Genomic DNA, 16,378 nt, shown 5'->3' with positions numbered 1-16,378 from the left:
AAATAGATTTTTAACCAAACATTAAGAACTCTTCCAAAGTTACTTTTTCCAGCTTCTATCATAACTATGATGATATTTTATTAGTCAGGGCCTGAATATGCAAGTAGACCCTCTTGGTTATTTATCCATATACCACAGTCAGATGAAAAATCTGAAGCAGAGTACTCAGTCATCAGAAAGGTAAGTGCAGAGGTTATTCAGAGGTCAAAAAGATGCAAAATGGAGTTCAGTAGTCCTCTTGTTTCCTGAAATTTGCAAACTGGTTTAAGAAGTCAGTGAGGAGCTTTTTCAGCCTTTGGAAACAGTGTGCTCTCCAGCTCCCCAATGCCTTCCTCACTGTTTTAGTTCTTGTCCCTTCATGCCCCCAGAAGATGGCAGTGTAGGGCTCTCTAGGAAATAATAGTAGGACAACAGTTTTGCCCAATTTCCATCAGTAGTGCTTTTAAAATTATTACTTTTTTAAAAAATAAAATTCGTGCCATGAATTTATTCACATTCACTGCAGAGGAATCCATCCTTTTCCAGGCTTCCTTCCATTCCCCAGGACCTTGGGCATGTCAGCTACCCAAACATGCAATGTGCATTCACACTGGGGGAGCACCAGCAAAGATATTTGTAGAATATGACTTTTAATACTTCACATCTCCCACATAATAAGCCCAAATTAAAGCAGAACACATAATTAAGTCCTGGCTTCCCTGCAAGATTACCAGCAATTTTGGACAGATCACATGGCTCAGGACAATCTCAGATATGGCTCTGTGGGGTCCTGGCAGCCTGAGAACATATCTTAGATGTTTGGGAACAGTTCAGTGACACCATGTCAATCGAGATTAATAAAGCCCCTGAAGAGACACTGAGATTGTATTATTTGTAGAAAGAGGATTCCCAGGTCTTGAGTCATTCAAATCAGCAGTAGGTCTCTCATGGGCCTTAGGGCAAGGCCTGCAACACAGATGAAATCAGAATAGGGGTCTTTGAGATATTTCAGTTTTGTTTATAACATTTGGATCAGCAAAACTACCTTTAATATGCTCAGATACTGAAAACTTTTGAAATACAGTTCCTATAACAGACAGCTGAACCACTCGTTTCTAGCTTCTGTGCTTTCAAGATGGGGACAATCTTGATATGACTAGACAACTGGGGACTAACAGTTAAGGAGAGACAAGAAAAACAACTTTTAAATTAAAATTTAATTTCTGCTCAGATCTTCCTACAGCACTATTTTTAAACATTTGCAAGTTCTCTAAGATACCTTGCTGTTATTTTACTTTCCCCAGTATGCTTAGGAAAATGTTTGAAATACAGTACCTTACTGTATATGTAATTTAACTCATGCCTTTTTCTGATGCTTTTAACAATTAGACAAAGCCAATTATTTCCTGAGCAAATTCAGTACCACAACAAACCTGTAGCCAATTCTGCCAGCTAAGACCACGACTTCCAGGACAGTTCCTGTGGAGCCACTTGGCTGCAATCCTTTAGTCCGTCTTACTAAGAAATGCTCTCAAGTTTTTGGTATTAGGTAGCTGGAACAGCCACAAACACTAAGATATTTTCCATTTAATGTTTCAATCAATTTTGCTCCCTGCTCATAGTCCAGAAACATGTACCTTGTATATGCGACATTTTTAATTTTCATCTTCAGCAAAATAACTTTATATTGTCAGTGCTTTTCTAAAAGAAGAGAGAAAAGAGGACCATGTGTAGAGATATGCCTACAGCATATCAGTGGAATAGAGGTTGGGAAAATGAAGGTGGTTTAAATGGAGATAAAGCAGTATCCAAAGGAAAGGATTCAACTAGTGAGAGATTATGATGTATTAAAGTACATTTATGAGTAGGAAATTTAGTCCTAACTTGAAAAATACTAAATGTTTAAGCAAGATATATGACAGAAAGGAAAAAGCAGGAATTTTCTGGACAAAACCACATGGTTCTGTCAGGAGTGGGATTGCTCAGCTTCAGTGGAAGACAGGAGAACAGGCTGGTCTCATGTAAAAATCTAGGAAGGAGGAAAAGGAGAATCTACATAGAAAAGAAGAGGAAAAAAGCCTGATATTTGTATTTTGGGGAAAATGATAAGAGCTAGGAAAAAGAAAGTAGTAGTTATGCTTTTATAAGTACAAAGGCACTTTGTTGTCCCCATCGCCTGACCCCAGACAGGCACACTCTTGATCATTTAATAACTTGCTTAGTTACACGTGTGTTAAATTTTCAGTTTCCCCCCAAAACCCAACTTAATCCACTTTTAAAAGGCACAACTATCTGTCATTAGTCACTTGGCTAAAGTCAGTCTAGGAAGATACAGCAATCTAACATTCCCAATTGCATCAGTTATGTCTATAAACTCTCTAAATTCAAGCAAAAAGATGGATGCCCCAAATGATATAATAAAATATTTTTTTCAGTTTTATTACTGAGGCAGCTTATATAGAACACAGGAGTTAGCAGGGTTTTGCAGTGGTTTGAAACAGATAAACTCATGCTTACAGCACTTCATTATTTTGTAGCTATCATCATTCTACTTGGAAAGTGGGGAATATTATACTCATATATACACAAATAGAATATATACTAAAACATTACATATATTAGTATATTCTTACATATATATATGTTTATATAATACATATTCTCTAATTCTTGATGCAGCTTGGGTCTCCCAGAAACAAAGTGCTAAAAAAAAAAATTTTCCAAGCTTTTTCTCCTACTGAAGCAATCATGATTAAACAACTCAAAAAATCCCAAAGGTTTTGTCCACAATGTAATCTTTCAAAGATGAATGAAAAGGTTTTCTGTTGCTGCTTTTGGGTATAATTTCAATTCTCATGAGCAGTTCTACTAGCCTGATGCTTGCAAATTGCTAATTTGTATGAAGCTAATAAATGTCAAAGACTGATTCTATAGTAACTTTTAGCCTTTTTTGTTCTATTTTAATATAATTGCTTATATAGTTTTATTTCATGGAGCTATGAAAAGTAACTAACTTTTATTGTTACTTAAGTAGTATAATTATTTCACCAAAGTGTTAGCATGATTTTGGGAAAGAAGAGAATCCAAACACACTCAGAAACTTACTGAAGTGGCCTTCATTTAGGAAGATGATCTGGAAAGGTTAAGAGTAATACTTAATTATTTCACCTGTGGACTAGCCATACAGTGGAAGCTTTACCAGTAATACTAACTCTCCAGTTTTATTATATACATTCCCTAATAGCTGAGTTGTTCTACAGTGTGTTCACAAAACTAAACATAAGAGTTTACACCACATACAGAAGAATGGCCAGGTGTCTGCAAAAGGAACAATAAACATTCAAATCAGTTTTCTGCAGTGAGTTCCTTGAAAAGGACATGACAGATTTTCCATCCCCTCCCCTCGTAGATACAGCCTGTCATTTGACATTTAACCTTAGAGACCTGAAGCATTCCAAGTTTGGAAACTCATGAAGCCATGGGTCAGCTTGTGCAATATAGCATTTGACAAGAATCACTTTAACAAGCAGATATCCTTAAGGTATTCCAGATATTTAAAATCAGAATACGTATTCTATAAGCTTATTACATAGAGCTTTCATTGTAGGAAGTGTATTCAGCATTCATGGCATGCCAGTATTTGTTTTTGTTTAGGTTTAGCTAAGACAAAATCCCCCAGATATTTTTGTTTTTGTAGTAGTATCCTGGGTAGCATATCCTATTGCAATAAAAATAGCCTTTGCCAAATGTTCTCTAGGAACAGAATCATCACCTATTTCCTTCTATAAAGCTATATAGTTTTTGTCAGGGATTTGCTTATTAAAGCTTTCGTATAGGAATTCTTATTTCTTAAATGTTTAGATTTCTTTTTTGTGCTGCACATGGCAGCAGTTGTCTTTCCTTCCTCCTTGAACAAAAATTCTCACCCTTAAAACAACTGAAGCTTTAATTCAGCAATGTAGTCACATGAGATTATGCAGTCTTCTCTTTAAAGACAAAGTAAAATCTACTAATTAGACTTTCTAGAGAGGATGAATTTGTATTTCATGCTTTGTATCCATTAAACTAGCTGCTGCAGGGTATTTTGTGTGTGGATTGACTTTGCCCCTCCCCGAGGGGTTCTCTTCAGGAAGTTGCTGGGAGAAAGGCATGAAAAGAAAGGAGGAAAACAGCACAATTTAGGATCAGTAGCATGTTCAGATGGTATCAGTTGCCAAAGCTCAGTTTTAGACAGAAGCGGAGAGCCAAGCCTTTAGAGTTCCTGGCATCCCTAACGTTGATTAGACCTCATTGGGAATGCAAGAACAGTAGTTAAAACTGGCGTTCCTGCTTCTGCAAGGTAAGGAGGATCACAAATAGCTTAACTCATGAAAAGAGATACCAGTATATGTCTGGAAGTTGATTAATTCTGTTTCCTGCTGAATCAGCCACCTTATCACTGAATTAGCAACGGTTGACATCTGCAAGTGAATTAATCTCAGTTCTCCAGGAATCAGAATCATGAAACCGTGAGGAGTTGCTGACACCCTATTACCACCATCTGAATTACTGAATGTTTTGAGACCATGGTAGTTCTCCTTATTGAAGGGAGATCTATGATGAAGCTACCCCTTACTAGAGAAGCAGTTCCTCAAGGTGTAGGTAGCCTTAATAGCCTTTGCATCTGGAAAACACCACCGTTTGTTCAAGAGTACAAATCCATGGAGATCGCTGGTTTAGTGCTACATGTTAGGTTGCAATAGCAGCATCAGAATAGCAATATGAAATTTGGTTTAGCTTATTCCAGAGCTTCAGCATCACAGTTCATTTGATTCCAGTCAAAGAACTAGATCATGTCAATGACCCATTCTGTCCAGTCTTTCAAATTAAATGCTAAAAGGCCAGTAAACAAAGCAGGGAACAATGTAGGTATAGCAATGTAGGATACAAATATAAGTCTATCATCTTACTGTGTAAATACCAAGCATTTTTCTTAATTGGTATACTAAAGTTTAGGTGTGCTTGATGTAACAAGTCCATGCTTTTGCAGATTTTGCCTTATTTACAGCTAGCTACCAGATGAACACGTTCCCCACCCCACCATTCCTCTTCCCAAATTTATACTTATAAAAGCAACCCATCTTTGTTACAGAAAGCTTTTACTTTTAAACTGTATCCATACACAAAAAGTGCAAATGTACACAAGTCTGGAACAGTGGCTGCTCAGGCAGAGGGGCTGAGATCCAGCTGCCCTGGGATTCAGTTGCCAGCAGCTGAACCAAGAAGACAGGAGGCCAGAAATTTGAAATTTTAGAGGAACACCACCACTTACCACCCCTGCTGCTTCCAGCAAGGGGCAGCTTTTGGGAGCCTTTGATTTGCAGGATTTCTGGCTAGAACAAAGCCTGAGCTGTGAAGGACTGTGAAGGTTTCATGCAGGAAACATGTTTTTGTGTGGGAATGAAGGAGAAGACAAAGGTAGCAAAGGCAGGAGCACCTAGCTGTTAATCCTCGTATTGAAGCCTGAGAATTAAGATGATTCCTTCTCTTACAGAGGAATTAAAGATCCAAGCCACTGGATGGGAAGTCCTTAGTCATTAGGTAGGCTGGCTATAGGATGCAAGCCGACCTATCCAGGCCAGGAGGAAAAGACTCAAACAGCTATTTGTACTATGTAGACTTCGAGTAATGTTGCCAGCATCAACATTGCCTCTTTCCTCTGCTTGGAAGAGAGAGAAGCAGATGCTCTACAAACTTTGTAACACAAAGATGTAAGCTTGGTGAGAGTTCTTGCTAACAAATTGCATGATTTGATCAGAACACATTAGGAAACAGAAAAAGGTTGTAAAACAAAGGTGGATTTGGGGATTTTTTTTCTTCTTTTCAAACATCGATTTGCATTACAGCTTAGTGCATTGAAAAGTTGAGACATTGACGAAAGAAAACACCGACAGGCAGGACTCCTTGTTCTGCTTAAGAAACATTAAGTCCTTCCCAGAGAAGGAGAAGGAGAAGACACCCCAACCTTTCACAGCTGCCTAGTACTATCACCTCTTCAGCTGACATGTAGATGCCATGTCTCAGCATTAGAAGACAGCTAAACCTGAAAAGGCAAATGGGCTTACTGGTGAATCGAGATGAAAAAGGCAGGTGTGGCAGGGAATAAGAAGGTTCTGCATGTGGCCATATCATTGCAGTTAGCAGGAGATCAGGACTAAGCAGCACTACAAAGTTGCTTTCACAGTATTACAGGGTTTACAGAAGATGATTCAGACTTAGCAGGAGGAGGAAGAATGAGCTGCAGCAGAGTTAGGGGAAACCTAGTGCTGAAGGAAGAGGGCCAAGACATGTTAACATTGCAGGATAATCGCTGTAACACTCACAGGATTATCAAATTAGGAAAACAGGGTAAGGAGCAGAGGATTGGTAAAGAATAAGCATTGGTAGAGTGGCGAAAAACTGAGAAATGCATTTCAATAAAGTGCTGAAAAGGGAACATCACTATGTCCTCAAAAATAATATACTATTCTCACTTTGTCTCTGACAGCCTAGACGAACCTCTTCTGTTGATAGGCACAAATACCTCTAACGGTAAGAAGAAACAGCAAAACACAACCCACAGCTCAGGTTCCACAGAGAAAGGAAGGATCCTGAGACTGTCAGACAACTGCTACTGCTGAGCAGACCTTATAGTCATCAGTCTATTGGTTACCACGCCTTCTTTGAATCGTGTTTTTTGTTTTTGGTTTTTTTTTTTTTTTTTAAATGCTAGAAAGCAGCTGAGAAGGAAAGAATGGGTGCATCAGCCTAGTAGTCATGCTTTAAGAAACAGATAAAATTTTTAGGGGTAAATAACAACTTGACTGAAGTACAAGATAAGATCTGTACTCACTCCCACATTGTTACTGATTCACAAAAGCACTGGATCAACCCTCTAGCATACCTGTCCAACTCAGTTGTCACAATAGTACTTAATAGTAAGCAGAAAAACAAGGTCTGAAAACTTAATGAGTGAATTTCATGACATTCCAGAACAAACCTGCTGTCCAGAAAGTCTACAGAAAATTCCAGACTGCAAAGATTTTGATAAAATATATGAGCACAAAATAAGATTGGACAATCACAAAGGTCATAGCAAAAAGGAAATGTGCAGTGCATCTTTCATGCAGGGTACAGTAGCAAGGCTTACAGAAAGGCTGCTGGTGTCTGTAATAGATACAGACCCTAACATCCAAATGAAGTCCTGTCATCATCTCTGGTACACAGGGAAAACAGGGTATCACAGTGAAAGAAAAATATTAATATTTCTACTGTCACAAATTTGCTACATGGTATTTGATGAACGCCAATAACCAGGATTAAAGTTCTCATTCAGACAAATCAAGTAAAGGTATACAGATGCTTGTGCTCACCCAAAGATATAGCTTATCTCCTCCAGTAGAGGTCACATGGACTTCGAAGCTGGGCATGCGTCTTCAGAGGATGTTGCTGTGCACTTGCTGCTTCCCCTGAGAGGACAGAGAAAGAAGTGGCTAGGAATTTGACTCAGCTGTGAACTCCAGTGAACCACTATTTTTACTCAGAAAGATGAATTTTCTAATAATATTTGTTTTCAGTTACCTCTTTGCCTTGAATATGTTTTCCTAATAAAGCTTTAAAGTTTTCAAAAAGTTCATCTTGGCAATTGAAAACACGACTTACTGACAGAACTGCTGCTCACTTAAGTGTTGGTATTTTACATCTGGTTGGAGAATCAGGCTGAATTAACATATACAGAGTTTCATTCTACCAATTAATGTGATCCAAACCCAAGAAATATTAATAAATTCAGTTTGTAGACATGAAGATTTTGCTTAGGAACTAGCTTTAATGGGATTTTAAGGGGAGGGAAAATCATGTTGTTTTAGTAGATACCAGATATCACAGTCTAAGAATGCTTTAAAAATCTGTGAATTTAAAATTTCTGTGCTAATATATAATAAATATCCTGTGGCCTTTAAGAAACCCTGTTTATCTAAAATGGTTTGTTCATTTTTTTTAAAAGCTACTTCTGCTATATGTTACATCTAAATGGATTATAATAGAAGGAAATTAAATTACTTGGTCCTCCTTGGCAGAACTTGGTGTAACTGTCAGTCATACTGCATTGCACGTACAGCCACAATGGCATTTTGCACTGTGCAATGCAGCACTATGCAGAAATACCTGAGTTAGCACTGAATTAGCTGGCTTCAGAGCTGTACCGATGAAGGTGGGAACAGTGCCATTCTAACCGGGGTATCACAGTTCAAGTCAGTGCACCTCACTGGTCCCAGCTATGCAGACCACTAACATTTTTAGATGCTTGAATAACAAATGATGGCACATTTCCTTTCTTCTCCCCTCTTTCTGCTCATCTTCTTTGGACTCACATTATCTTTAGGGGTGGATGGTACCTCAGATGCTGCTAAAGGGGCGTGAAAGAATCTTAAAATTTCTCTAATCCCTTCCCTCCTCTAGTACATCTTACATCTTCTCAAATGTTTTTAGCATCTGTACTGAATTCTTTTCCATAACTACAGAATAAAAAAACACAACAAACCAACATTAAAAATATAATGCTATTATAGTCCCGAGGAAATTGGCAGGAGAAGCTAAGTAGCTTAAACCGTTTTTGGAAGCCAATGAGAGATGAAATTGATAGAGCTCTAGCAAAGTTACTTAATAAATTATCCATGTGCAAGCCATTGCACATGGTAAATGTACAAAATTCTTTTCTTCTCCTACTTTCAGTTGTATACCAGGGCAGCTTCAGACTGCATCATCTAGGCTCATGGGCAAATGACAGAAGAATTTTAGATATGAGTGGGAAAACTAAACTAAAAATGAAAATAATCATTGCTGAGAAATGAACTGAGCTAACAGCTATAACTCAGATTTTAAACAGCACTTCATGAAATCAAAGTACAGGGCACTATCACTTTGGTGAATGGTAAAATAGAGGAAGTCTTAAGGCGCCCCAGAGGACAACTATTCCAACTTAATTTCCACTTTCCCCCCTTCTAGGCTAGTTTTAAAATGGATTAGTGATACTAAAGAGTAACAATCTTTTAGGATCGGTCAAATCTGGTCTATGAAGTGTTCAAAAAGCAGTAAGGAGAAACACATCAGCATTTAATGACATATTTATTCACAAATCCATAGGCTAAATACCATGAAGGTATCCAATGATTTAGCTACCTTACAAAACAAAACCATTCAAGTTTATTCATTTTCTTCTGTCATTTGGCAAATAATTTGACTTAGACTAAAAGTTACCTTGGGAAAGTACCTAGCCCTGATTTGAAATACTTTGAAATATTTTGAAAGCTTTATGTTCAGCTAAACTATTTGCTTTCTGATTTCATATTCTCCAGATTAGGAAATAAAACCTTGCAATATGGCAAAATAATGATACCAGAGAAAAGATAGTCTGCCTTTCAAAGAGTTATTTCATGGACATACAAGATACTAGGATTTTGCAATAACGATTATAAACTTTTAATGCACTAGAAGTTATTCCTATTCTAGGTACCAGAACCTTGAAATATGCATTGCTAGGTTTTTGAGTTGCAATACAAATACTGTAATTTTTTAAGATTCTAGGTTGCTCTGTTGCTTCACAATGCCACCGTGTCTTATGTTCATACATTGTAGATGAAACCACAGCAGCAACAGAGTGAATCAGTGAGTCCTATTTCCACTGTTTAGAAGGCCCAGATGAACTTTTGCAAATTATCCAGTTGCCAGGTCTGGGAAGCAATTATTTTTAAGTGAAAGTGAAATCACCATTTCCTGAAAAAAAACCCAAACAACTTCAACTATGAAAGGGATGGGGAGAAGCAGAGATTGATAGGTAGCTTCTTAGCTGGTGCAAAGTAGCACTGGTAAGGAAAGCTCCTTTGATGCCATGTCACCAGGCTCTGTGTTTTGTTTCTGCAGGAAAGCAAGCAGCAAGTGGCTGCAAGTAAGATGAAAAACTTCTGCAGATAATTATGAAAAATCATACTCAACAAAAAGACTCAAAAGGTCTCAACACAACTGCATTTATTCTCACACCTACCCCACCACCCCCACCCCTTCCTCTCAAGAGACTTGTGTGATGAGATGTGCAGAAAACAGTGGAATGCCAGGAAAAATCACTGTATATAAAATTTTGGCTAAGAAACAAGCATAAAGCATGTCAAAAAATTGCTGCATAATTTACCAAAGACAGAATTTGGTTTTTTTCTCTGCATATTATTAATTCCACTAGAAAAGTGATGGTATTGTGGATGCTTGGAGAGTTTCTTTAGCTATGCAAATCTACGACTATTTAATTTCAACATGGCTTTAGGAGTTGGCAAGCTAACAAAGTTTTGCAGAGACGTAAGAAAAAGAAAGAAGACCTTTTCAGTATCTATGGCCGGTATTCAACATAAGATTCCCATCAGTTTGGAGGGTTTCATCCATTGCTATCCATATGTCATTTCTGAGACAGCAGGAGACTTTGCACTCAGGAAAACTTGTAACATCTTTCTAATTTTCCCCACCTCCTTTGGCTGAACTTCACTTGAGAACCAAGATAATTCAGACAAACTTGAACGCCCTCATATTTGCAACACAGGAGTAGTTTAAAAAGATATAGAGCCGAAAGGCTTTGATTACCAGATATTTTAAAATTCTTATTGTATTCATGACAGGTTTTGGTCATGCTTTTTCTGCATACCATCAGTTTTACATGAAGAAAATGCTGAATTTCAGATGCCATGGAAATTTAAGATAACTTCTCCATTTCAGAATGCATTGTTCAGTACATCCAGTTTTAGATCACAGCTCAACTTACCTATAGATGTAGAAAAAAATATTTATTGGCTTGGAAGACTAAAACCTACATGTAAAAAAATCTGTATCAATCAGACAAATAATTCTGCCATTAAATCAAAAAAGTTGGTAGCAAAACACAGCAGTGCTTGAAATAACTTTCCATTGCTACTTATAAACTTCCAAGGTTTTATTTAGTAAGAAACTGATCTCAGGTAGCTTTAAAGCTGTAGGAAATCCATGAAGTGTTTAAAAAAACTGATTAATCTGAGATGTATTGACTTCAAAACCTGGCTATAAACACCCAAATGGAAAATGACTTACCAATATGCTGTACATATATGGTCTATAGCTGAGTTCTGAAAAAGATGAAGTTGACTTGCAAACCATCAAGTAATTTGCACACAAGGTGTCTTTTAAACCTATCTGTAATGATCTATGCCTTTTAAAAGCAAAGCATTCACAAATACACAAAGTAACAAAGGAACTCTACAAACCCTATTTGTAGAAAAAAACCTAACACGGAAGAACAAAGTCTTTAAAGTGGTCCTTTGAAGAGGTCCAAAGAATTACCCCAGGGTATTTTCAGAGTGACAGTAAGGTGAATTTGACTGCAGTATCTTCTCGGGCAGTGAGAAAAGGACTATCCAGTATGTACATACCTGTATGGATGGATAGAAATACATTTTATAAGTTGGCCATAGTACATTTGTGTTCTTGCTAGGGAAAACGCAGAGCGGGAAAGTCTATAAAGCTTTTAACAGATAGGAAATCCACACGGACCTGGCTCTTGATCCCGTTCGCCAGCCGGCAGGCCAGTCCCTAAGCCCGGCCGGCCCGGCGGCGGGGGCCGGACGTCAGCCGCACCCCGAGAGCCGCGGGCGCGGAGCGGGGGTGGCCGGGGGGTGGCCGCCGGGCACCGGGTACCGTTGCCGCTCCCTGCCCAGCTCCGCGGCGGCCGGCGAAGGGCTCGGTGCGGGCTCGCCGGCCCCCGGCCCCCTGCCCACCCGAAAGCGGGCTGTCCCCGGGCGGGACCCTCAGCGTCGCCGCCGTCCCCGCGCCGCCGGGCGCCCCCACGGCGGGGTCGGGGCTCGGGCTGGCCGCCGTCGGCGCCTGCCGGGGGGCGGTGCGGGGGCGGTCCCGGCCGCCCGGCTGGGCCGGCCCTCGGCGAGGGGAGCAGATATAGGCAGGGCCGCGGGGCGGAGGGGCGGCGGTGGCGGGCGGCGGCGCGGAGCAAGGCGGGCGCCCCTTCCCCACCGGCGGGCATCGGCCTGCCCTGAGCGTTTCTCGGAGGGGACCCGGCAGCGGGGCGGCCGCTATGGGGTCCGGAGGCGGGCTGGGGCTGGCAGCGGTGCTGGCCGTCGCCGTACTGTGCGGGCCCGGGGGGCTGGCCGGCCGCGTCCTCAGCGGTGAGTGCGGTGGCCGGAGCGCCTCGGTGCGGTGCGGCGCGGCGGGCGCTGTGGGAATTCCGCGCGTACGGGAGCCGGGACCGCGGAGGGGGCGCAGTGGCACCGGACCCGCCCGTGAAGTGACCCGCGTGCTGCGGACGGGCTGTGGCACCGGCTGGGGGGCGCGCCCCCGCCGCGGCGGTCCCCAGGGCTCCGGCGGCCCCGCCGCTCTCGGTAGCGTGCGGCGGCCGGTGAGGGACCGGGCCCGGCAGCGCGGGGAGCCGCTGTAGCCGCGGGTCTTCAGGGGCAGAGGGCTGGGCTGGGCTGGGCTGGCTGTCCGGCCGCTGCAGCGGTCTCGTCGGTTCCTGCCGGTGTGGTGGCGTCTTGCACTGGCCGATCTGTAGAGCTGATTGATCGCCTGCGTAACGTGGCTCCGTTTTCATTGTTCAGAAAGACAAAGCGTGTACCTGCTGTGCTGCCTTGCTGAGGAACAGCTGTACGTTGAGGCTGGTTTGCATCTATGCAGGAATGTTTCTTCTTTGTAATAGTGTTAGGAGGAAAAAGCAAACTTCTGAGAGCATACGGTGTAGTCCTGGTATATGTAAGCATGTCTACAACTCTCAAAATTGAGAGGAAGACAATACTTCAGGAATCTGTATCTAAACACGAGCTTGGATTTAATTTAAGGGCTGTAGGATCACTGTATTTCCATCACACAGAGGCATATGCTCAGAAGCAGCTAAACTTAATGGAAAGGCTATTTTTAATTGTATTTTGAGTCAAATCCTCCAAGTTAAAGCTAACCCCCTCTTGGAGGCATGTTGTGTGTGCAAGCACATTCATAAGTCTTTCTTGAAATGAAGATTTACACACTTGACTGCACTTGTGTGTAAATCTCTGTGTACCTACCTCTCTCCAAACTGATCTGGGAACACCATGAATTACTTGTGAACGATTGTTTCAGAGGCTGTCATGGTGGCACGTCAAGAAAACTTTTTTGTAGGTTTTTTTGGTAGCAAATATTTGGTTGCTGAATTCAGATACCTCTCTTAATTGCTGATGGAGTGCAATAAGCGACTGTTCTTGTGATATCTGAAGCAAGTTTACGTGCAGAACTGTGATGTGCTGTTTGGCTTCTGGTAAAACTGCACCTTCTAGGAAACGATCTCTAAGTAGCAGTACTTCCAACGTTTTGAAAAAGCTTGCCTGCCTGAAGTGCACCTCAAAATAATTCATCTGCCTCTGTTGTAATATGAATTATAGAGTCATATATGATACAGCAAAGCTCTTAGTCTATCGATTTGTATAAATACTATGTAACACTTATTTTCAGGACTAGTGAAGATCACTCATCCATGAGATGCATTTTACATTAGTAGCCTCAGTCAGGAGTCCACGTGGGGCTAAGAAAACCCTGTCCCTCAATCTTACAGCTGAAGCTTCTGCATTTAAGTGAGATGCAGCAAAATGAATAGAGGTCCAGCTTTTAAAACAATGTGTAATATGTGTATGCTGCTTAGTCAAACTGTTCCTGGATGCATGTAAGACTTTGGGGTTTTCAAAGAATATAGGCTCTAGACCGTATTTCCCCAAAGGACTTCAAAGCATGTGTGTCATGTCACTGTATTATGCAGCTAATGCGTGGCTAATCGAGTACGGGAGAGATCTGGAAGTGAGTTACAGAAGGAACCATTTCTGTACTATCAGGTGTATCAGCTGAAATTGTATTCATTAGGTAAAGATTCTCTAGACAGTAACAGCCAAATTTATTTAGTATGCTTATGCCAGAATATTCTGATATACTGGCAGGAGAACTTTTCATTTTTCCTCAGGGACCACACCCCTATCCTGCCACATGCACATGGATAGGTCTAGTACTACTGGTAGTTGTCATTTTTTTTCAAACAAGAAATAGTACTATTGAATTATGGGGGCAGTGTGTGCTGTCCACCTGACTTCCTTCTAGCTTATCTGTATACCTTATGTAAGAGTCAACAGTTTAGACTTACAGGCTTACATTTAAAATCATAAGTCTGCATCTTAAACAGACCTGTTTCTGAAAAATTGCTGATTTATGCTTCAATCATGATAATATGGAATACATGGAAATCTCACTGCTCTCATTCCAAAAAAGTTAAATGCATATTCCTATCACTTGAATAGAAACTGTTCCTGAAAGTGATTTGAGTGTTGGTTGGACCTTGTAGAATGGTTCCCATTTACTGCAGTAAGTTTGCAGCAGACCTAGAAATAATTGCAAAACTGCAACCATTTTGACCATAGTGTCACGAAGGCAGAGAAGGATCAGCCTTTTCAAAATGCCTTTTCCTTAGGTAAAGGTTTTCTGTTTCTTATTCCAAGTTACTTAACTTACCCAGGATATAATTAAAGTGATTATTGGCATCAAACAATTCACATTTGGGTGTTATTTCTTCATAATCTTTAATTTAGGAATTCTTGAAGAGCAGTAATACAAATGCTTTGTAATTTTTAGTGTAGTTAAACAGATGTTTGTTTTGTGAACAGTGCTCACAACCTTCATATTAGAATATCTAGTGTTGCCAGAGAATTGATTCTTAAAGAAAAAAAATCAAAGTAGGCTCAGGAGAAACTGCTGACTCTGCCTTGCTGTCCCATGACATCATGAAGAACAGGAGGTGATGATAATGCAGTTTGCAAAGATGCAATTACTTTAAGTATCTATTGGGCAGGAAAAATGCAAGCTAATCTTATTACTAATCATTTAACAGCCTATGTATTAATCATAGATGTTACAGTTTAATGACTGCTGTTTGCTGTCTTTTTGTATTTCTATGGCTTCTTAAATTTTGCTCTTTGTTGCTATGCATCAATAGCAAATTAAATACTAATATGGTATTTTAAAGAAATATGGATCTAATTGAGTGTAACAGTATTTGGACATATAAAACACTTAATGGAAAAAACCACAAATATTTGATGGGTCATGAAACGACAAGAGTTTCCCCTAAACTTATTTGCCTATTTGCTTCAAATGCATTTAAAGGTGTGGATACGTTCATTCGCACAGATTATGACCGGGTTTAAGCTGGTCATAAAGTATTATAAAGTAAGATAATTAAAGAAGTATCTTCACTAGTAGTGAACTGAATAGATAACAAACCCTTTTTTAAAAGGCACAGTTTAATTTAGTTCAATTGGCTTGGCCTGCTTGTTACGCCTGAATTTTTTCTGTTAGACTTTCAAGTATTTTCTGTAGATGAAACCTTCTAGTGTGTTGTGGTGGTTTGTGTTTTTTGGTTTTGGTCTTTTTTGTTTGTGGGTTGTTTTTTTTATGTCATGGACTGCTAATTATACTAAACTTGTAGCTCAGAACTTGAGAATTTATAATTTGAAAAACACCTGGCGCTCTCATCTATGGGATACATATGCAACAGTTGTGTATTGAATGTAACATTTTGTTGGGAATGCCCAGCATCCAGTTCCATACTAGAAAAGCTTTTAACAGACACACTTCCCCACATGGTATGAGATTATTTTTTACTATTATTCAGCTGTAGGTCTCAGTAATCACTAAAGCTGACACTTTGAGAACTGAGGGAAGTTTGGCACTTAACTCCTAGAATTCTTTAATTCCTTTCCTTATGCACCTATTCTGAGAAGTGCCTTCTTGGGGACAAATCAATGATCGAGGTTCTTAAAGTGAAATGAGGTGATGGCTCTTGGATATAATACATGTTTCTACTAAACAGGCCTTGCTCCTAACCAAGAAATTCCCTAATACCCTGTGGGAAGATACATTGTATGAGGTCAACTGCTGTGACTGGTGTATGGATGAGAACAGTTTTGATAACCTGAGGTGTGTGATGGTGGATAAGTCCTATAGCAGTGTAGAAATATCAAAGTACTTAAACTTCTAGTGTTTTGTCTCAGGTGAGCATGCTACTTACCTAGGAATATAACTTCCCCTTCTTAATATCTTGTTTCAACATAGAGGAAGGCATTGCAATTCTCAAACTCATGATTGCCAAGTCCCAGTGCCATACTTGGCTAATGGGCTCAAGAAAAGATACCTACCACGGAGGGAGCTACCATAGTGCGGGACAGTGTGGATAGCCTGCTTGTCTGCTACGGCCTCTTCTTGCTCCCAGTGAGACAAGGCTGGTGTACAGTCCCAGCGCAGCAGCTAGGTGCAGAAATGTCCCTTGCCTTGTTGAAGTCATGTTCTGTAC

The 16,378-nt window shown here is 40.3% G+C and overlaps 1 protein-coding gene and 1 long non-coding RNA gene across 8 annotated transcripts in view; one reads left to right on the top strand and one right to left on the bottom strand.

Moving 5' to 3' along the window:
- LOC308058550 overlaps positions 1 to 11,831 on the bottom strand; it is a 91,574-nt gene extending 79,743 nt beyond the window's left edge. Inside the window, exon 1 of the long non-coding RNA XR_013925876.1 lies at positions 7,371 to 11,831. This is a non-coding gene — a long non-coding RNA (uncharacterized lncRNA). The remainder of the gene's footprint in view (positions 1 to 7,370) is intronic.
- A 150-nt stretch (positions 11,832 to 11,981) lies between these two features.
- Positions 11,982 to 16,378, top strand: part of CHODL (chondrolectin) — a 32,026-nt gene continuing 27,629 nt past the window's right edge. For all 7 annotated transcript variants that reach the window (XR_013925872.1, XR_013925873.1, XM_080374465.1 and 4 more), the window contains exon 1: positions 11,982 to 12,188. Coding sequence is in view for 5 of the 7 variants with exons in the window: in XM_080374465.1 (XP_080230591.1) it covers positions 12,098 to 12,188 (91 nt within the window). In the remaining 2 variants the exon portion in view is untranslated. The remainder of the gene's footprint in view (positions 12,189 to 16,378) is intronic.

The sequence above is a fragment of the Falco punctatus genome, assembly GCF_963210335.1.
Source record: "Falco punctatus genome assembly, chromosome: 2".
NCBI lineage: Eukaryota > Metazoa > Chordata > Aves > Falconiformes > Falconidae > Falco > Falco punctatus.
Note: the sequence above shows the minus strand (reverse complement) of the source record. Positions and strands in the feature narration are given on the sequence as shown.